The following is a 23,642-nucleotide window of genomic DNA, read 5'->3' as shown; positions in this document are numbered from 1 at the left end:
GCCAAAGCTTGATTCTGAGATATTTTCGTTCTGGGGCAGAATCTCGCTTTAAAGGCGAGATATTGCCCAGACACAAAAAAAGCACAATATCTTGTCGCGCAGTACAATTAGTTGGACTAGTCAAATATCTGATACTTTTTGATGAACAACATTTACACTGCATTACAGATGAAAGGAAAATAATGGTTTAGGAGAGACTAATAGATATTTCAAGAAATTAGCAATGACAATGTATAAAAATAAAGAATATTATAATCATTTTGCAAAGAAATAGAGAAGGAAAGGCATGTCATTGTGACCCAATGCCCCTGAGCCTCAGTTGAGAAATAATAAACAGTATACTGAAAGAAATAAACTCAAAATGTTAGAATGAATGATAAGGCACAACATGTATTCAGGAGACACGTCAAGTAGTACACTTGCTGACGTCGTATGGTCCTTTTTTTATTGCGCGCTTTTCATAGTATAATTTATGTTTTTGAACGTTATTGAATAATAAAAATTGTTTAGTGATATATATTTCACTTGTAACACAATATTTTCATGCCGAAAACTTTTGCCACTGTAAATATTCGATCTTACAGAACTAAACAAAATATTATGCATTGTGAGGACCCATGTGCCCTGACCTCAGTGGAAAATAATAAACAGTATAAAGAAATAATCAAAATGTTTGAAGAATGGCATGGCACAACATGGTATACCTTACTGTAATTATCAAAGCAATTGATGGCAATAAATTTATTAACCATATTGAATCAAAACAAGGCACAGGACACTTTTATCTGATCTTCAGGCAAAATAAAAAACTTTAAAAACTTTTATAAATTCACTCACCCGCAACTGGCGACGGTTTTTTCATAACGCACCATCTTGGTTTCCACTAAAATAAACAAAAGAAATTATCAGGACTGTTCTTGCATAAATATTGAATACGAATACATGTTCCAGAAAGTAAATTACCTTTTTTCCGTCCCTATATTTAACGTTTCCTTCCACTATCGTACTCATTTCAGCCATGTCTGTCCATGTTTTGATCCAGTTGACCTGAAATGTTACAGTAACTCTGATTGGTTGTATTTTCAGTGTACCGAGATAACCCATCAAATGCATGTACAGTTGAAATCTCTGTAGTGTTCTATTTGTGTACAAACGTGGGTGGGGTGCACGTGTTAAGAACTAAAATATAATATTTGTATACTGGTATTTTAGATGTTAAAATGTAAAACTTTTTTGACACAATTTATTGAAATTGTACATGGACAAAAAATTCCTGAACCTTTTTTCACCAAAATATGAAAGATTTACAACTCTGTAAAATATATGTATGTACATAAAATTATCTGAGACATATTATTTTATAGTCTAGTGTCTCTTATATTATAGAAATTTATTTGAAAGACCCTGAATATATGTACTGAAGAACTAGCTGTTTATGAAAGCATATTTTATTTATCTCTTTTTTTAATGAAATTATACTTGATCATTACAAGGCCTTAATTACAATTAAAGCAGTGATCATTATAACAGTATGGATCAGCAATAAAAATATATTTTTGTATTTTTACAAATGTAGGCATCTTCCCAGATACAACGCAAAGATACATTGTAGAAAAAGAGATACATAATCATTATTCTTGATATTGTCACCATTTCTTTTTTCAAGGTTAGTGAAAAGTCTTTAAAGTATTTCCTGTACTGTAATATTATATTGGCTTTAAAGTATGCATATTTGTTGCTACAGCAACAACATTTGTTGATATGGCAATCATCTACTACATTCACCGGTATCAGGTTCTGTTTGAAAGACCCTGCTGGTATATACTTTTGACTTATAAAATCATAAAAAAAATGATGAAAATTTTAAAGTAATATGTAGCCTACAGTAGGATCACTTAGACCAGGGTGAAAGACCCTAATTAGAAAGAAAGGTGGCAATCCTACATTGTACATTATCACAAAATGAATACCAAACCTGAATTTATCAGTGTATATTACCAGGATATAAATGTCTACAACAGTGTCAATTTATGATTTTTTATGTTCTATCTAAAACTTCCGTAATAAAGTTTTGTCACACTTTGACACTTTCATTATTGAAATAAAACAAGAGCACTCAGCATTGCATGCTGTGTTACTGCTTGTCTATTAAAATTCTAAGTTAAAAGGGGCATAACTTCAAAAATGTTACTTTCAGAATTATACCCCTTATCTAACAAGATAAGCAAGTATTCAAAGTTTCATGGTGATGACTTTTGAACTGTTTGAATAACAGGCTACATTAAAGTTTTTTTGCAAGATGACAATGACAGCAATGCCAACAATGCCGCAGGTGAACAGATAAAGCATGTTTAAATCATAACAGTCTCACAGTTTGGGACTGGTATACACCAAGTTAGCTCTAAGTATTTTTACACCTTTGCAACAATGAATTTAGAATTTCATCATATAAGAAATGTTTTGTTGTACCAAATCCTAAAATCCTTATAACAGTTACTGTAAAAGGGTTTAGCACTTTTTGGTACACATGATCATGGAAATATTTGTTAACATATGACAGTCAACATTGAAAGTTGAAATAATGCTCTATTTCTGAGATATTATATGGCACATCAAATTAATATCTGGGATCTTCAATTCTCATTTTGAAAAAAAAACAACAAAAAAAACTTTGTCAATATATAGTTTTGGCTTACAAAACTTTATAATAATATGCTGCTTCTTTTTTTCTTTCATCCGTTAAGGCATTTAAGGTCTTCAGCATTCCTTCAGCATACCCATTCCGTCATAGTGTAAAAAATGGGTATGCTGGAGACCTTTAGCTAATCAATATTTTTCTTCTTTTATAGCAAGCTCAAAGAGCTTGCCCGAAGGGCATGCTCGTAAAACGAGCTTTACGGTAACGCGAGTACCTGCTAGATAGTGATGGTTTTGAAAACTTTTGTCCGAAGTACTGAATTGAAACATGTCAACTTTTCGAATTACAAGATAAGGATAAAAGCCGAGGTATTCTGATTGAAAACAGAAGCATAGACTGGTGTCCTACGCACTTATATGGGAACCATAATACAACAGGAAACCAGAATAAAGGGAAGCAGTGTATAAAATACCGAATGACAATTTAAAAAACGGAAAATGTAAAATAAAAATGAACCATTATTTTATACTATTTCACAGTAAAAGAAAACCAAGCTCGATTTGAGGCTTTGCCTTTTTCATATTATTTCAAATGTTTGTTTTTTTCAATTTTATATTTTCATCAGAGTAACTGTAATGTAAATTAAATTTTTTATCTTAGTCCTTTTTCAACTTTCAGTCTTCGAAAATTAGGAACACTAATATGAAATCAGCTGTAACAAAGCAGAAAATACTCTTCAGGTTAGAGATAACACATCACTTCCGGCAAAATGATTGCAGACGTTCATCCACTGTTTCAGACGTTTTTAGGAACATTATTTACATGGGGATTAACTGCATTAGGCTCAGCATTAGTCTTTGTTTTTAACTCTGGCCAGGTACATAACTGTCATTCCATAAACACTTGTATCGACTTCGAATATCATGTATATGCATTTTCAACGTTGAATGTAGTGGGTGGGGTATAAGATAAACAATGTCTTATGGTACAATAAAAGTACCCCAATTATATATCTGCGTGTATCATGATATAATCTACAGTGATAAACTGTGTTTTGTCATTTAGTATAAATGTATAGCACATGCATCTTCAGGCATTCAAGGATTTGAATAGTAGAATTGTTAAAAAGTAAAACAATTAAATCGCTCATTCTCAATAAAACACAGCATTTGATGTTCCACTGGGTAGCTCTTGATACGAAGGTTTTTCTTGAGGTCAAAATGTTGATAGAAAGGTGGTTGCCACTTTGTCTAGTAATAGGGACTCACTCAGTTTTATATTTCTATCTGATATTTTTCTTTTACAAGTACCATTAATGCCCTAAAATGTAACATACGTTACTGTCGCCACCTAGAATTTTCAACTTTGAAATTGTGTTTCAGAAAAAAAAGTTCCAGAATAAACGAAACATGTGCAATTAGTCATTGCTGCGTGTATATGCACTTTGATTATTGGTAAAAATTATATTTGACTGTTAAAATCTCATTGATATAATGGATGATCAAATGTCGCAAAATGCCTATAAATAAATAGTGACAAACCTAAAACAATTAGAAGTGAAACCGAAATTACATAATTGAATTGATGCATGCTTAATAATACAGCATATATATAATTATAAGTAAAAATAAGCTTGCAGCCTCTCAAATATCATTCTATATTTGGAAATTTTCATTTTTATTTCAAATCTTTTCAACAGCATTTTAAAAAGAAACATACGTTACCATCATTTAAGAGCTAATCCATTCATAGAAGACTCCAAACAAGAAAGAAAATTAACATGTGTGTAACTCTGATATATTTATAATATTAACCACAAATTACGGCGGGTTATACGCTCTTGCGTCATTTTTCAACCCACTTTTAATGTAAAAATGAAGCATACGTTACAGAAACATACGTTACCAACTTTTTAAAGTAAGTTTATCAAAAGGGAAATTGAAGTCAGAAAGCTCGTATAACAGCAACATTAACTTCAATTTGACATTAGTAAGTAAATTTTGTTAACTTTGGTGGAGTTTTAAATTGTTGAAGTAACCACATTGAAACAAACGTTACTTCTATCAAACAGACTTTATATTGTTTACACATGCACATATAAAAACATAAAATCACATTTTTATGACAAAAGAATGATGTACATTTGATTCCTAAATAAAAATGTCGATTTTATATGTATTAAAGTTTCAATACCATGATAAAGTTCATAAATAAGCCAGTGTGAAACATACGTTACTCCAACTAACAATTCAACAATTTTTGAAAATTAAAGATAAAGTTGGGATTAGCATGCCTGTTAGTAAAGGTTACCTTGTATAAGATGTAAGAAGATACAAAAGTGTTTTTGCAAAGGAAAGATGTTAATAATATGTTGATGTACCAGCAGAAATGTTAAAAATATATTACAAGATATTGAAGTTCTCAGCAACAACTAATTCGTTGCTGCAAAGAGCTTACTGGCCGTATTTCATTCTATATATAATAATGTTAAAATAATATCCATAAATATTAATTACTTTACAAAAAAAAAAATTCTTTTCTTAACCTTTACTTGTATTTGAATAAAATGAAACATACATGACATCCTATATGGGGATAAATATAGAACTGCTCAGCAATAAATTTTCCAAATATGAAGAAAGTGGAAAGTTGAATGTTTTGAACAAAAATTGCTAAATACATCATTTGTGTATGCATTCAACTTCTCATATATTATATATGATATATATCCTTTGAATGAAGACATAAAATAATCATTTCCAAAATTGACTCTTTGTTTTGTACGAATATTTAACTTTAAAGAAATTAACTGAAAATTAGCAAGGTACCCAACTTCCTTGAATTTTCCTGGGTTAGAAAGTTCCTCTAGATAGAGAATTTACAGATTTTGATATATTTTACAGACTGTAATTAGTTATTTATATGCAGCCAATATGTTTCATTATTAGATCTGAAATCTACGTTACCGAGGAAATACAGTGTCATTACCGAAATAAATGCCATCCCGTTATATAATAGTTTCTTGTTGAAAATATTTCTGGCAAACTTGCAAAATACCCTAAACTCTTACTTCAGCAATAAAAAATGACACAATGACAACATCAAATTTTTAATATTTTTTAACCTCAAATGCTTTATTTTATTGAGAATGGGCGAAATGTGAACTGCTGGTTAATACAAATGTAGTGGTAGAAGAGGAACAGCTGATATTGTAGTCCTTATCAGTCACCATTCTAAACCTGACTGATATAAATATGCAGACTTAAGATGAATTGAAAAAAATGTTCTTGATTCTTTAATAGTGATTAAAGTTTAAGACTAACTGTTAATACTAGAACATTAAATCTGCTATGATATTTTATCTACATTTGTAAAAAATAAGACTTAAATGAGCCAAAGAGTAGCTGGGGGCATCTCAAAATAGTTTCAATCGAAGAGAGATTTGTGATTCAAATCAGCATTACTCCCTTACCTTTTAAGGGAAAATAGTAAATGTTATGTCATTGGAAAGTGGCGTACCAAGGCGGCAAAGCTTTGTCTTTTTCATTGGTCCATAAATGAGATAGGTCACTGCATATCAAAAGTATATAATTATGAAAATCTGGCAACGGTTCAATCCTTCGGAGGCACTAATGACAACAAAATTACAGACTCTATCGATTCAAAGTTTGAACCTTTATAGCTTGTCTGTTTTGGAGAAAAGTGGAGCTATTATGATTGCTGCAGCATCGTCATGGTTGTTTACATTTTGACACTGCATGCGGTGCTCTTGTTTTAATTTTATTTGGCAAAAATCTAAAAAAAACTACTTGGTTCATTTCAATGCAGTTCAAGAGTAGTTTCACACCTTTAGGCCTATCTTATGTTTAACCAAGTAAAGTTTCACACCTTTAGGCCTATTTTAAGTTCCATAAGTTTTCCTAAGTAGGCAATAAAACAATAAAAGTTGTTGCTTAGTTAAATTTGACAGACAATATCAAGCATGGTGCCATTTTCAAAGAATGATACTTGTATCCTTTTTATTTGTGAACAAACTGAGACGGTATTTGCAAATAAATAAGTTTTTATGCCCCCGGGCATATAGTAATTGAACCGTCTGTCCGTCCGTCCGTCCGTACGAACCCAGAGGTACTTGTGTGACTTGGCGAACAATGGGTAACAGTAAATTCTCTTTGATCCTATTCTTTCCGTTTTTACTTGTGTGTCTTTTTTTAAGCCTTGTGTGACTAAAAATGGCTAAAAAGATCAAAGGAAAAGTCACTTAAGTACTATTTCGTAAGTACGTCCGTCTGTCCGTACGAGGTTAACCTAGAACGGCAAGTTGGATTTTTCTTAACATAAAATTGAGGTATTCTCATTTGAATGGAGGTAGGGGTCAGTTGGGTCAAGGTCACCAGTGCTAAAAATAGATTTTTACACTTTTGCTCATACAGCCTTTATTTATTTTTTACTATTTTCCTAAAGGTTATTTTTTTTTTAAATATTGTTACTGACACAAATCTGAGCCGGGGGCATTTGTGTTTAACAAACACGTTCTTGTTTAAAAATAAAATCCTCTTCTACCGTTACTGCTTATGGTTAATTGATATGTATTCACAAACATGATTTTGAAGCTTACATTGATGAAGAAGTCAATTTCTGTTTCATTTCAGAGAAGAATTCTTGATGGCAGTCTAGGATTTGCTGCAGGTGTAAGTAAAGTAGTCATATAGATTATATTATGCTCCCCGAAAAATTTCAGGGGAGCATATAGTTGCCGGGTTGTCCGTCCGTACATATGTACGTACGTTCCGAATTCATGTCCGGCCCATAACTTCGTTATTTGAAGTCGGATTTTACAACTAATTCACAGAAATGATCACCATATTGAGACAACGTGTCACGCCCAACATTTGGGTCGCTACCTTGAAGGTCAATGTCACAGCATGACCTTGAAGCAAAATCCTGTCCGGCTCATAACTTCGTTTTTGAAGTACAATTTTACAACTATTTCACAGAAATGATCACCATATTGAGACGAAGTGTCGCGTGCAACATCTGGGTCACTACCTTGAAGATCAAGGTCACAGCATGACCTTGCAGCAAAATCGTATCCGGCCCATAACTTTGTTATTTGAAGTCAAATTTTACAACTATTTCACAGAAATGATCACCATATTGAGGCGCCGTAACGCACGCATCATTTGGGTCGCAACCTTGAAGGTCAAGGTCACAGCATGACCTTGCAGCAAGATCTTGTCCAGCCCATAAATTTGTTATTTGAAGTCCTATTTTACAACTATTTCACAGAAATGATCACCATATTGAGACAATGTGTTGCGTGCAACATTTGGGTCGCTACCTTGAAGCTCAAGGTCACAGCATGACCTTGCAGCAAAATCGTTTCTGGCCCATAACTTCGTTATTTGAAGTCGAATTTTTCAACTATTTCACAGAAATGATCACCATATTGAGACGATTTGGGTTGTTTTTACTCTGACACTACAATCTTGAGGTATACCTTCCTGTGTCCAAAACCTATACGGGGAGCATCACCCGGTTCAACCGGCTCTTGATAAGAGCTGTCGTTGATTCAGTGCAAAGCATATCATTGATATTTCAATATCAGATGACAAATATCAACGATACACCGATATTTCGATAATTACCAATAATTATTTGTCTATCATTCACTATCATACCTGTTTAAATGACTTCAGTTAAAAACATGTTCTGTTCAGTGTCTTGTTTATAAAAGCCCATTGCATTATTTTTCAAGACCATTTTTTTGTCATCATTGCTGTGAAATTTTTCCACTATATAAAAACAACATAATGTTACACATGGATAACTTCTTCTGTACATGTTTGGGTGAATTTTCATAATTTCTAGACATGTAATATTATCAATTCGTCAAAATTATCGACTTTTTTAAATGTGTATCGATTATTGATCGGCAGACAAATATCAACAATACATTGATATTGTTTCTATTGATGAGGGCTCTAATTTTATTCCAGTAAGATTTTAAAAATTATTCAAAATTATTCAAATTTTGATGATAATTTTGTATAACAGTATGAACAGATATGTAAACAACGGATAGGAAACTCCGAAAATAGACGAGAGTCCGATTCAGACCCACAATCCTTTGCGCGCTTCGGTGATAATCAGGCTTTCCCACTAGTCTCCGATTTTCACGCTATCGTTAAACTTCTGCAATATCCGTGAATTATTGCTTGCATTGCCGACATGGATTTTCATCGGAGAAATATTTGTGTGGAAAAGTGTGTTTTGTACGTTTTAGAATAAATAACAATTGCTTCTTATATAAGTAAAAATGTTTAGTCATTTTTGTAAATGTACCTTCGAGAATTCAATATGGCGGTATTTTGGCTACTTTTACCCAGGATGCATCAAATCTTGCAAAATCTCGCAACATATGATAACACAATTCCTCTGATACTGATTTTAACTGTGTGACGTCACAGTCTCTTCTCAATCTTATATTTAGCTCCATGCAGTATGTAACAATAACTATATAAAGTAATCAAACTTATATTAATTTTATGTACAATATTGTTTGCAACATTGGAATTAATTTAGTTTAAATAGGGTTGACATTTATTATCGAATGTTAACCTGTATTTTAAGTAGTGATCTATTTTTTAAGGATTGACCTATATTTCAGGTAATGACAGCAGCTTCATACTGGTCACTGTTAGCTCCTGCTATAGAAATGGCTGAGAGGTCTGGTAGTTATGGTGATGATGGACAGTGGGCATTTATACCTGTTGCTATAGGTTTCACCCTTGGGGCTGCTTTTGTGTATGGAGCTGATGTCTTTATGCCTTATTTGGTAAAGAAAAAAATGCTGGAACATTCTAGTTATATTTTCTTTTTATCTAATTATATGAAGCAAGTGAAGCTGTATGAGGAATCTGTATAATGTTACTAACTAAAGTACAGCATGTAGTGTATATTTCGTCCGACCTATAAATAGTGATGATTTCTCACTGTATAGAATATTAATCTGAAATAAATGCAAACATTTCAGTTACAATAATTTTAGTCCTAGACTTGAAAAAAGAAAACCTTGCTTATAACATTTCAATAATATTTTATTGCTCTTTGATAACAATTTAAGAACATTATTAACAATATCTTTTTGGCAATTTATGTGGATTGCAATGAATACATTTTTAAAATTTTCATAAAAATTTGCGTGAATCTGGAGGGAGGTATGCTGCTTTAAATATTAAAAGATATAGAAAACAAAAACATGTTGAAACACTGTACATATAAGCAATAATAAAGATTAACCTTTTCCCTTATATAAGTGTGTTTTGACGGCTTTTTGCCCCCCCCTTTTGAGGCCTCAAACTGTGAAAAAATGCCGTATTTAGGCCCCAAACACTGTTTTTCATTTGAGAAATGTTGTTAAAAAAGTGACCACATTTTCGGCGCCGTCCCTCATCCAAATGTTACATCAGGGGGTTGCCAGAAGAGGGATGTGCCCCCTTCTGTTTGGGGGGTTTGAAGGGGGGCAAAGTCCCCCTCATCGCCAAGAAAATTTTGGACATGTGACAGGCTAAAAATGGCCTCAGGTCAATCTTAGGGTAAGTAGTAACCGACGCTGAAAAGCCTTTTACTCTATCTTAAATTATTGAAAAGTTGCAGCACTTTGAAATCAGTTTTGATGGGGAAAAAACAATGCAAAATAGTGATTTTTAGCAATTTTGAGACGTCCCCCTGTTGCCATGGTAACAGGAAATTTAGGATTCAGCATGCTGTTACAGAGGCTATGGTCTAGTCAACATTTGTGCCAAGTTTCATCAGTATTGAAGCATTTTTCATAGTTACATAGCAGTTTGAACTTGTTACAGGAGGCTTTTCAATAAAAACGGTCATTTTTCACAATATGCTCATGGGGTAAAAGGTTAAGATAGATACAAATATATAAAGTAGCAAAAAGAAATCAGCCTTAAAATGAGAAACCTTGAAGTGTGTTAGGGGCATGGCCTGATTGGTTCAAGAACGGTGCATGGCATGTCCTGGTACTCCTGAGTCTCTGATCTGTTGTTATTGCATATAGTATATTCAAGGGTTAATTTAGAAGTGTAGGTTTACTGACATTAGTTTTAAAGACTTTTGTATATAAATGGGACATGTGTTTTGTCTAAAGTCAGCATGTTTTACACAAGGCAACTTTAAAATCAGTTTTAACTGATTCATTTGAACAAGTTGGTGGTTACTTTTTATTGATAAATTAACTTTTGTACAGAAGATAATAGCATACCAGTATATAAATTAATATTGTAATGCTCTTGTCCGGTTTATAAGTAAACATCTTATCGAACATGTGCATGCACAGCTTTATTAAAACAGTTTGGCATGGTGCACCCACATTAATTTAGTTTCTTTGAGCTGTTTAAGTTGTCTAAACATCTTTAACCCATCAAGCATACAGATATTATTTTAATGATTTCAGGGAGCTGATAGTACCACAAGTTTAGCACTTACGCTGGATACAAATACAAAAATAGATAAAGATGGTCCATCTACAGATTCTAGTATTCAGATGCCAACATATGATGATGGATTAGGTATTTCATTATCCACTCATTTATTTCATTATTACACAGTGTAAACTGTTGGATGAAGAAGTTTTACTAAGTAATCAGGTTAAGTTTAAACATTATTTGAGCCGCGTCATGACAAAACCAACATAATAAGTTTGCGACCAGCATGGATCCAGACCAGCCTGCGCATCCGTGCAGTTTGATCAGGATCCATGCTGTTCGCTTACAAACCCTATTACAAGTAGAGAAACTGACAGCGGACAGCATGGATCCTGATCCGACTGCGCGGATGCGCAGGCTGGTCTGGATCCATGCTGGTTGCAAACCCATTATGTTGGTTTTGTCATGACGCACCTCATTTATTTAAGCTTGATAGTAAAGAAAGTTTAAAGCTTATTTGAATGACAAGTTCACATCATGGAACTAACCAGTACTGGTATGAAATGAGGAAACATGGTTCTGACCTCAATAGGACTTTAACCCTTGATGCCTGAGTTGAGAGATGGACACCTTAATCTCAAGGCTACCTCTTCCCAGGTTTATATAAAACACTCTAGTCTCTTAAAAGATTCTTGAACCACTCTAAATTCTACTTCCGTAAAATATCCAGTACTGGTGTTATAAGAGGAAACATTGTGACCCCCTTAGGGCTTGAATCCATGATCCCTGGTTTGACAGGTGAACATTAAATCACAAGGTCACTTCTCTTAAGGTTTATATTAAACACTGTTAAAAACATTCTTGTGAGTTATTCATTTAACAAGGTCTCAGTAGCTGATTGGTTCAGGTTACCGATTTCAAAATTCTTGCTCTTCGCTTCTTTGGGCGTGTAAGTCAGTTTTGTTGCTTGTAGTTGTTACATGTGAGGGAATAATCTCCAGATTTGAGAAGGTTGGTCATTCTTCCCAGCTGCTATCTTGTACTAATGATAATGCAGTAAGACACACTGGAGGTTTTCTTGTACCAGTTAAACTGGATAATTACTGTAATATTATTAGTGCTGATGGGACTAAATTACATGTACAACTCCTTAACTGAAGCTATTCATTAAGGGTTGTAGGGGGAGTTTAGCAAACTATTCAGTTCACCTATATTTTCATTTAATTTTAATATATTCATTGATCTGTTCCCCCAACTTTTTTATTAATTTTACGACATATCCTCTATATGCAAAGAAAAACCCAAATCAATTTACTTTCCTTATCTAAGTATTTTTCTTTCCAACATTGAACAATATGTAGGATTACATCATGCAAATCAAATGAAGTAAATAAGTCACATGTTACATGTTAAGAAAAAATCGCTTAATAGAAATATTTAGACATCTTTCTGAATTTGATTGATATACAGTACACAAGAAGAAATTCTAGCTGCTGGCACAGAGGGGAATATTTGTCTCTCGGGTACCTGTTTTTCAGAAATATGTCATACCCTCATGACTGCCTTGAACAGTTTCCTCGAAGCTGGATATTCCTTTCTGTACCAGAGGCCAATGTCACATCTTTATATTCCTTTACAGGTTATAGTAACAAATCATCCGGTGCAAAGCCCAGAAGACGAGGAGGTGATCCAATTATACCAAGCACAACAAATGATGATATAGGAAGATCAGGGGAGGGTAGCTCTACAAATATAAGCTGGAAGAGAATATTGTTACTAATAATAGCTATCACTATACACAATATACCTGGTATGATGATAATTATATAGACAGTCGTATTGTAAAATCTTTGTCTTGACTTTTTCCATCTCCATGAAATCTTGTTTTTAGCTTGTCTGTTTCAAAGAAAAAGTCAAGCTACTTGTATTATGATCACTGCATTGTTATCGTGGCCTTTGTGCATTAACTTTAATGAAGCCCATTATTCAAACATTTTAAAAGTTATCAACATGGAAATTGGAATACTTACTTAACTTTACAAGGTGCAGTTGTTAGACAGCGGGCATAGTTCTGAAACCTTTTTAATTTTTGTCAAAAGTGTTTATTTTAATACCACATGCAGTGCTCTTGTTTTTGTTCTGATTTTTATGCCACCGCAGCATCTGCGATGCGGTGGCATATAGCGATTCACCTGTGTGTTTGTGTGTGTGTTCTATAGATTATATAGTGAACTTAAAAAATCTTCTTGTGAAAAACCACTAGTCCAATTTCAATCAAACTTGGCAGGATTGATCCCTGGGTGAAGGGCTTCCAAAGTTGTTCAAAGAATTTCATTTCATGCAGAAATCTGGTTGCCATGGCAACCAAAAGGAATTAAAAGAATAAATTTTAAAAATCTTCTTGTAAAGACCCAAAAGGCCTAGAGCTTAGATATTTTGCATAAGGCATTGTCTGGTAGACCTCTACCAAAATGTTCAAATTATAGCCCTGGGGACAAAATCGGCCCTGCCCTGGGGGTCATTGATTTTCACTATATGTACATATAGTAAAAACTTAAAATACCTTCTTGTAAAGACCCAAAAGGCCTAGAGCTTATATATTTAGCATAAGGCATTGTCTGGTAGACCCTTACCAAGGTTGTTCAAATTATAGCCCTGGGGTCAAAATCGACCCCGCACCGGGGGTCATTGATTTTCACTATATGTATATAGTAAAAACTTATAGTAAAAACTTCTTCTAGCAATTGACAAATGCTAGAGGTTAGATATTTTGCATGAAACATTGTGTAGTGAACCTCTAGCAAAATTGTTCAAATTATAACCCTGGGGTCAAAATTGCCCCCGCCCTGAGGGTTATTGATTTTCAATTATATACATATAGTAGAAATCAAAAAATCTTATTGTCTGAAGGTACAAGGCTTAGAGCTTTAATATTTGTTGAATAATATCATCTATAGGTACTCTACCAAAGTTGTTCAAATTTTGCCTCTAGTGTCAAAATAAGCCCCGCCCTGGGGATCATAGGTTTTCCTTATATGTATAAAGTAAAAACTTGAAAAATCTTCTTAGAGGTTAAATATATGGCATGAGACTTTGCGAAGTGAACCAATATTGTTCAAATTATAGCCCTAGGGTCAAAATTGGTTCCGCCCCGGGGGTCATTGATTTTTATTATGTACATAAAGTAAAAACATAAAAAATATTTTTGTCTGAAGGTACAAGGCATAGAGCTTTGATGTTTGCTATATAATATCATCTATAGGTCCTCTACCAAAGTTGTTCAAATTTTTACCCTGGTGTCAAAATTTGCCCTGCCCGAGGGCAGTGATTCTCATTATGTACACATAGTAAAAACAGAAAATAAAACACGTTTTCTGAATGGGAGAAAGCTACAGCTTAGATATTTGACTTGAAATGTTGTTTGGTGGACCTGTATCAAGATTATTTTGAATTAAACCCTTGGGTCAAAATTTTGCCTTGCCCAAGGGGACAGTGACCTACTTTCTTGTCCTTTGATGTACAGCAATGAAATTTTGTTTGACCATGTGCACAGTTTTAGTTGTAAAATTGAACTTTGATATCAGGTGACCTAGATTTTGATGATGTGACCTACTTTCTTGTCCTTTGATGTACAGCTATGAAATTTGAACCATGTGCACAGATTAAGATGTAAAGTGAACTTTGATATCAGCTGACCTAGATTTTGACAAAGTGTCATACTGTATTTCCTTTGATGTAGTCATGAAATTTAGGCTGTGTGAAATATGACCTTCACCACCAAATTCACTAGACTCAACTGCATTGATATATTCCTACTCTGATCTTTTATTGGATTAACAATAGATTTAACCACTAATCTGATAATAAGAATTAGATAGGTCAGGGATCTATGCATTATGACAATCTTCAATTGTATAGAAAAAAAATCTGTTCCTACACTACTATTTAGTGTTGTATAAATGCGGTGGCATAGCATTTTTCTCAAATGCAATCTTGTTTTGGCCTTATTGTTAAGGGTTGTGTATTCAGCAGAGAAATTTAGTCAGCTTGCGCAGTAGGCCTGCTTCACTTGTTATGTTGAAAAATTGTCCTTTGTCTAGCCTGACATATTAATTCATAGATAGAAGAAACTAAGGTTATGTGAAAAATGCTTTCAAAATAAGTGAAACTGCTTACTGGCTGTTTTTATTAAGTACATGTATGTACTAGAAGCTTAAGTATAATTTGTGTTATGCCACTTGAAGGTCTTACATACATTTTGGATGATCATATTTTACAACTGATAGACCATAATCCTTGTTAGCTGCTCAAAGGTCAATGCCACACTGAAGGTCAAGATTATAATAATTTATAGACTCGTTTTCTAGTTCTTAGTTTTATCCAGTATATTATATTGTGTATTATCAGGACAGGGTCCTTGATAACAACAGAGGTTCCTGATAATGTTGAAATGTCTTTTTTGCCTTCCCTTTTGTATATTGTATAGAAATGTACATGGATATTTGATTTGTGTTTATATGTGCATTTAAATATTTACTAATACTAGTATGTTAGAAGTATATTGAAAATTATTCATGTTATTTTAGAGGGTCTAGCAGTAGGTGTTGGTTTTGGTGCTATAGGAAAATCACCAGCAGCTACATTTGAAAATGCAAGGTATTTTGTAAGATATTTTTGTAATTTATACATGTACTTATTTCAAGGCTGTATTTCTACCATTTCTGTCTGTCTAACCTCTCATGGGGGTAGACCATGAGACACCAAGCCTCTTGCTAAGGGAGGTAAAAATATTATTAAATGGACACAATAGGAAATATCGAGGATTTAAAAATAAAATAAAATGGCATACATGAGTTTGCTTAAGTATTGTCGTTGACACAAAAACATGTCTTGAGTCTTGGACTAGCTACAAAGCTCCTTGTATAATTGAAGAAAAAGTTAGTGTACCAAGGAAAGCTCAAGCCAGCAATATCAACATTTTAAACAGTTTCATATTGTCAAGACAAGGAAGCTGTTTTTATTTTTGCCTATAAAACAAAAAGGGAAAGAACATAAAACTTGGCAATCTGATTAATACTCTGAGGCTATGCTCGCTCGTACAAATCAGATAGCCTTGTGTTTTAATGTTTTTTCTTTTACATAAACCAATGTTTACTGACCTGATATCAAAAATAATTATCAGGCAAGTGTTATCGGGCAGTTACCATAGCAGTTGCATGATAAATAGAGAATAACATGCTACTGTCTTTTGATATCAATTTTATCAGGCAAGGCTGATATGGGCTGGAAAGGGCGAGGCTTGCCGAGCCCTTTCTGCCCATATCAGCCGAGTCTGATAAAATTGATATCAAAGGACAGTAGCATGTTTTTCTATTTATCATGTAACACATAAAAACTGTCAAAATAACAAAATAATCTACTTAAAATAGCGAATTTCGTAAAACAAGGGGATTATTGTTCAAAGAAATAATTCTTGAAAACAAATTCCTCCGCCCCTGAAACTTAGAATTTGTAAATGGCGGCCATTTTTTCTTTCGACTCGGATAAAAGATACAACAGAATATTGGTCTAACACGATAAAATTCTTACCTTTAATTTAAACATCGATCCAAAAATTCCCTTAGAATCACATTTATAAACTTTACTGCACTTTTTGTCTTGAATTGTCAAATTCAAAAGTTCACGATAATTTCAATCAAACAAAAGTCAAATCGGCAATCAAACACAAGCTACACAAACATGCGTCTTATTTTTTAAAGGAAACAATTTGTTTATTTATTAAATAATCCGGCGAAATCGGTAAACATTCACAAGTTCTCAAAGAAAATCGTCTGGCCTGTTTGTTATGATTACATGTATAGTACGACGTGAACATTGATGATGTCATTTGCAATATAAATTATGACGTCACTTTATTTAGTTGGTGCTAAAACTATTCGCTATCTATTTTATTCGTATTTGAAATCGAAATAATAAATATCGCATCTTGATTCAAGACTTGTAAGGGTATGAGATTACATTGTAGAATTTACATGCTGATAAAAATGAGAATATAAGCAATTGAAAAAAGTCCGTTAAAATGGGCGGGGCTTATTTTTGATATCAGGTTACTGACCTGATATCAAAAATAATTATCAGGCAAGTGTTATCGGGCAGTTACCATAGCAGTTGCATGATAAATAGAGAATAATATGCTACTGTCTTTTGATATCAATTTTATCAGGCAAGGCTGATATGGGCTGGAAAGGGCGAGGCTTGCCGAGCCCTTTCTGCCCATATCAGCCGAGTCTGATAAAATTGATATCAAAGGACAGTAGCATGTTTTTCTATTTATCATGTAACACATAAAAACTGTCAAAATAACAAAATAATCTTCTTTAAAATTGCGAATTTCATAAAACAAGGTGAATATTGTTCAAAGAAATAATTCTTGAAAACAAATTCCTCCGCCCCTGAAACTTAGAATTTGTAAATGGCAGCCATTTTTTCTTTCGACTCGGATAAAAGATACAACAGAATGAAGGTCTAACACGATAAAATTCTTACCTTTAATTTAAACATCGATCCAAAAATTCCCTTAGAATCACATAAACTTTACTGCACTTTTGTGTTGAATTGTCAAATTAAAAAGTTCACAATAATTTCAATCAAACAAAAGTCAAATCGGCAATCAAACACAAGCAACACAAACCTGCGTCTTATTTTTTAAACGAAACAATTTGTTCACTTATTTAATAATCCGGCGAAATAGGGTAATTCACAAGTTCTCAAAGAAAATCGTCTAGCCTGTTTGTTATGATTACATGTATAGTATGACGTGAACATCCATGATGTCATTTGCAATATAAATTATGACGTCACTTCATTAAGTTCGGCGAAATAGGGTAATTCACAAGTTCTCAAAGAAAATCGTCTAGCCTGTTTGTTATGATTACACGAGATTGTATAGTATGACGTGAACATCGATGATGACATTTGCAATATAAATTATGACATCACTTCATTTAGTTGGTGCTAAAACTATTCGCTATCTACTTTATTCGTAATTGAAATCGAAATAATGAATAGAATCTAAAAAAATATCGCATCTTTAATTGATTCAAGACTTGTAAGTGTGTGAGATGACATTGTAGAATTCACATGCTGATAAAAATGAGAATATAATTAAGCAATTGAAAAAAGTCCGTTAAAATGGGCGGGGCTTTTTTTTGATATCGGGTTACTGACCTGATATCAAATTATCAGGGGCAAGTGTTATCGGGCAGTTACCGTAGCAGTTGCATGATAAATATATTTAATTTTTAGGTAAGTATTTTTTGCATCTTCATAATAACCTTTTTTTATTTTTCGTTTTCTGGTGAATTAAAGAATATTTATTTATTTTCAGAAATTTAGCTATAGGTATTGGTATTCAAAATTTTCCAGAAGGTTTAGCTGTCAGTCTACCTTTAAAAGGGTCTGGAATGTCTACACTAAAATGTTTCTGGTAAGACTTTATCATAAACTGATATTTTCCTCATATCTTTCTCAAAGATAAATGATAAAAGAAACAAAAGATAAGTTAGATGAATAGGAATTATTATTTGATCTAAATATAGCTCATTGGCCAAAGAACTATTTGTAAAATCATATTCAGGGCGAAGTATCATATTCACTTGGTAAGTTGGATTTCCCAATCTTAAAATAGATTGAGACTCATATTCAATGACCATACATCATAGACGGTTAATTACAATTTGCGAATAAGAAAAAAAGTGTTGTGTTTTGTTCTTTGATTAAATTATCATTACTTTACTCTAATAGTTAGTAGATGCACCACAATGATGTGTATAAGCTTGAATTACTTTTGTTTGAGCAGCGTTCGCATAGTCGCTGAACGCCTTACGTCATCTTGTTTACGTCTTTTTTCCCACGCTTCAATAAAAGCAAGGAAAGGTTGTGTTTTGTTTTATAAGGCTTTACTTTTTGTGTGTGTTTTTAATCTTTGCCAATTCATATAATAAACCAATTTTTGACTAGTGAGCCATTTAATATGATGTGATAATCACTGGCAGAAAATTGTTTAACTAGAAAATATATGATACTATGTGTCCGGTCTAATTGAGAAAAATCTTTGTGTGTGATTTTAAGATCTGGCAGTTTGAGAAAAAGTGAACACAGTATATTATTTGTTGTTTGATTTATCTTTACAATTATTTTACATGTTTCATCAGTGCATTCTAAATTTTTATAGGACATTTGTGTGTGATTCATTACTAGGCAAGAGTATAATTTCAAGCATACATTTTAGGAATTTATAAGGTAAAAATCAGGGGGGAAAATGTCTTTATTTTTGCAATTCTTAGGATTGGTTGATTGAATTTTAACAAAAATTTAAAAAAAATAAAAAAAATAAAAGTTGCCAAATTTGTACTTAAGAGAGTACTTCCTGACTAGTTGCCATATATATGTATTAATATATTTGAATGATTAATGTAATATTTTGTATGTAGGTATGGTCAACTAAGTGGTATAGTGGAGCCTATAGCTGGTATGTTTGGAGCACTAGCAGTTGTGATAGCTGAACCAATCCTTCCATATGCTTTAGCATTTGCTGCAGGGGCAATGATTTATGTTGTTGTTGATGATATTATACCAGAGGCTCAAACTTGGTATGTATTTTCTGCTGTATTGTATATGCAAATTACTGCTTCTTTGGAACAAAAGTCCTTAAAAGAAAAATACAAACCTGACTTCTTTCTAATTCTATCATTCTACTTTTAATATCTTTGCTGGAATTATTTCAGCACATATTACCAAGAAGAAAGAAATATTTTAATTTTGGAATTATTTGTTCATTAATTTTCTCCCTAAATTAAAACTTTGTGTATTTGCGATTTACTTCAGTGAATTAAGTAAGTTTTTATATGATCAAAAGTCCCAAAGTCAGTTCATAAAAAAATAGTTCATCATCAAAAATCATTTTACACAAAAAATTAACTGATGTGCACACATATTATTTTAAAAATGAAATAGAAATCAAAAAGATGTGCATTGCTGTTCCTTATACTTTTCTGAAATTTTTCTGAAGTGACTTGATTTAGCTCCCCTGTCTTACTGTTTAAATGAAAACAAAACAATATGTTAGAAAATTTGGTTAACTAAATGATATAAGTAGAACCGTCTTAATTGGAAAATTGAATATTTTATCCACTTTTTAATTTAAACTCAATTTAATGAATAATTAAATTTTTTACATCTTATATTGTTTTTATGGAGAAGAAGGGAAATAATTTGTTGTATAAATCAATGTTCTGTCTGTTGTATTTGTCTCCCTTCCCTTTCTTTGATTTTTTTCTTCAATTTTCAATGGTTTAAGCCTTTTTTACACCATTTTCTCCTCAAAATAGTTTAATTATTAAATTTATCAAAATACAAACCCTTTCGATAATGAAATATTTTGCAAAGATTACAAGCCTATGATACAAGTGTAGAGTGTTAAAAACAAATAGTATGACTAGTCTGTGTATTTGACTGCATCAATTTCTCAAAACCCCTTTAAGTTAATAATGGAATGTTCCCAAATTTAAAACAGGACAAGTCCATTCTGATTAAAAGGTAAAATAATTGACCAGTGAGAAATTTTGTTGTTGACATAGCAATCTAGGTTTCACTAATGTAATGTCATACAGAGTTATTTCCCCATTGGGTTTGATGTATGTGCATGCTTTTTCTTTGCAACAGTTTGTCACAGTTCATGAGTACTCACTTGTATGAGTACCTGTTACAAAGGGTACTCATTTATTTGGTTTGAAGCTTTATATATTTTAATTTGAATTTAGTTAAGTTTAGTTGAATTTAGTTAAGTTGTACTTGAAAACTTTTGTTTTACTTTACAATGACAGGCCAGACTGAGATTTAATTTCATTTGAAGAAAGTTTACTAGCTTTCTTACATTTTACCTCAGAAACAAATAAATATGTCTTTCTTCAGAAAGGGCAAACACAATTTTTTTTAGATGCTTATCACCTGATGGAAGTAGCACTGAATGTGAAATTATTTAAGTAGCAAAATGTAAATAAAGTAGTATTTTGACTTTCATACAAAATTTCCAAATCACTATAACAATACTTATTGACGAAAAAGCAACAGAATTGAAAGATAGTAAAAGTAATATACATATGAGTAACTTTTTGGAAACTAAAAACACCAAGAATAAGTAATGATAAAAGCATTTCTAGGGCATAATGGACCTTTAAAACAGATGGCTAGTTAAGAAAATAATGTTGTAGTCATTTCTTTCATTATCCCTGCCTAGGTAGAAGAGGGCATTAGGCATAGGGGCTTTTTTTCCACCAGTTAAAGTTGGAAAGTTGCCATATGACCATAATATTATCTGAGTGACATCACACCTAGTCAGCCAATTACACACATTGTACATTCAGAATGGATTACATTCAGTATATATTGTCAAATTAAAAAAAAAAATCTGGATTTCAGATTTCAGAATTTGTCTTTTCTATCTGTTAACAAGATTTGCAGATTTGCTATGGGAGCATTTCATGTTGTTTTATACATACTAACATCATATTTTTTATTGTATTCCTAGAAATCTGTCTTGCTGATTTTTATTGTCACTTTATTATGTATAGCAGTATTTTGTCTCATGTGCTATATGACATCAAGAACTATTTTTGTAGATTTTCTAGGTCATATACATTTTCTGCTAGACAGTATAATTACTATTATTAGCTATTTTTTATTAAAATACATACCTGTACCGAGGTGAATGTATTGTTTGTAGCATATGTAGGTCACACAAGAAATAAACACCTTTATTACTAGTTTGGAAGACCTGGACTCAATACTAGTTTAAAGACAGAAAGGAAAAGCATATACATATAGTATTTTGTTCAGTCTAGAAAAAAAGAATAGTTTTCTCCCTAGAAGTATTATAAATTATGCATAATTTTGTAATTAAATAAGTTACCATTTTATTTCTATGGTAAATATAATAATATTTGTATTATTTCAGTGGGAATGGTAAGTAAATATAATAATATTTGTATTATTTCAGTGAGAATGTTAAGTAAATATAATAATATTTGTATTATTTCAGTGGGAATGGAAAGCTGGCATCATGGGCCTCCATACTTGGTTTTGTTGTTATGATGACATTAGACGTTGGTCTCGGATAATTTGTAAGTATTTTCCCCCCATTACCCACTTACCTTTACTTAAAGTGACAGTATTGCTACCATGTGTTTATGGTGAGCATTATGGAGAAAGTCATAATAAGTTCAAATTTTGTCAAATTGTTTTCAATTCATTATTATAAACCATAGTTCAAGTGACCAACATGAATTTCTATAAATATCTTTATTAAGTTATCAATAACATTCATTGCAAAGTCTTTTTATGTTTAAGGTAGTTTTTATACAATCCCCATTATAATAGTCAATCTTTTGAAATATATAGCTTGTTCAGCTCAATTTGACAACAAAAATATGACCATAATGTCACTTTAACTTGCTTGGTTCAAGAGTGGTCTTTCAGTGTCTGGTGGGCAAAGTGACAATTGAAGGCACTGTGTCTTAACACTTGTCATACTTCATGCCTTATGATAATTTTATTGAATTATTTAACTTTTCACATTCTGATTTTCTTATCTGGATATTTCCAGCTTCCATTTTTGAACTGTTTATTAACAACTTAAGGGAAATCAAGATGAAAATATAAAGTTGGTCAGCTACCAGTATAGAGGTTGTTCAGACTGTAAGGATATGCAAGCTGACCTGGCTCATTACTGGTGGCAAAGGTTAATCAGTTTTGATTCAAGCAGGGAAACAGTTCAGGGACATTTACTTGTAGAAGAACAGGATTGTCCAGGATATAATTATTTATTATACCCCCGCACAACAAAGTTGTAAGGGGGGTATACTGGAATCAGCTTGTCCGTCCGGCCGTCCGTCCGGCCGTCCGTCCGGCCGTCGGTTTTTTCTTGTCCGCCCAATAACTTAAGATTCCTTTGACCCTTAGTCTTCATATTTGGCATGGAGGTTAGTCATGATTAGTAGATGACCCCTATTGATTTTGAGGTCACTAGGTCAAAGGTCAAGGTCACAGGGGCCTTGACTTCAAAAAGCTTGTCCGCCCAATAACTTAAGATTCCTTTGACCCTTAGTCTTCATATTTGGCATGGAGGTTAGTCATGATTAGTAGATGACCCCTATTGATTTTGAGGTCACTAGGTCAAAGGTCAAGGTCACAGGGGCCTTGACTTCAAAAAGCTTGTCCGCCCAATAACTTAAGATTCCTTTGACCCTTAGTCTTCATATTTGACATGGAGGTTAGTCATGATTAGTAGATGACCCCTATTGATTTTGAGGTCACTAGGTCAAAGGTCAAGGTCACAGGGGCCTTGACCTCAAAAAGCTTGTCCGCCCAATAACTTAAGATTCCTTTGACCCTTAGTCTTCATATTTGGCATGGAGGTTAGTCATGATTAGTAGATGACCCCTTTTGATTTTGAGGTCACTAGGTCAAAGGTCAAGGTCACAGGGGTCTTGACTTCAAAAAGCTTG

The 23,642-nt window shown here is 32.8% G+C and overlaps 2 protein-coding genes across 2 annotated transcripts in view; one reads left to right on the top strand and one right to left on the bottom strand.

Annotated features, from left to right (window-relative positions):
* LOC132757434 (uncharacterized) overlaps positions 1-1,085 on the bottom strand; it is a 40,225-nt gene extending 39,140 nt beyond the window's left edge. Inside the window, exons 1-2 of the mRNA XM_060748716.1 lie at positions 964-1,085; positions 838-883 (exon numbers count right to left, since the gene is read on the bottom strand). Coding sequence (XP_060604699.1) covers positions 838-883; positions 964-1,020 — 103 coding nt within the window. The 5' untranslated portion in view covers positions 1,021-1,085. The remainder of the gene's footprint in view (positions 1-837; positions 884-963) is intronic.
* A 2,282-nt stretch (positions 1,086-3,367) lies between these two features.
* Positions 3,368-23,642, top strand: part of LOC132757433 (zinc transporter ZIP11-like) — a 41,895-nt gene continuing 21,620 nt past the window's right edge. The window contains exons 1-9 of the mRNA XM_060748715.1: positions 3,368-3,515; positions 7,291-7,329; positions 9,309-9,476; positions 11,109-11,223; positions 12,719-12,889; positions 15,666-15,735; positions 18,467-18,565; positions 19,572-19,730; positions 22,178-22,259. Of these exons, the coding sequence (XP_060604698.1) occupies positions 3,408-3,515; positions 7,291-7,329; positions 9,309-9,476; positions 11,109-11,223; positions 12,719-12,889; positions 15,666-15,735; positions 18,467-18,565; positions 19,572-19,730; positions 22,178-22,256 (1,008 nt within the window). The 5' untranslated portion in view covers positions 3,368-3,407 and the 3' untranslated portion in view covers positions 22,257-22,259. The remainder of the gene's footprint in view (positions 3,516-7,290; positions 7,330-9,308; positions 9,477-11,108; positions 11,224-12,718; positions 12,890-15,665; positions 15,736-18,466; positions 18,566-19,571; positions 19,731-22,177; positions 22,260-23,642) is intronic.

The sequence above is a fragment of the Ruditapes philippinarum genome, unplaced genomic scaffold, assembly GCF_026571515.1.
Source record: "Ruditapes philippinarum isolate M1 unplaced genomic scaffold, ASM2657151v2 ctg22_1_1_1_1, whole genome shotgun sequence".
Taxonomy (NCBI): domain Eukaryota; kingdom Metazoa; phylum Mollusca; class Bivalvia; order Venerida; family Veneridae; genus Ruditapes; species Ruditapes philippinarum.
The sequence above is the reverse complement of the archived record's forward strand: the minus strand, read 5'-3'. Positions and strand labels throughout refer to the sequence as shown.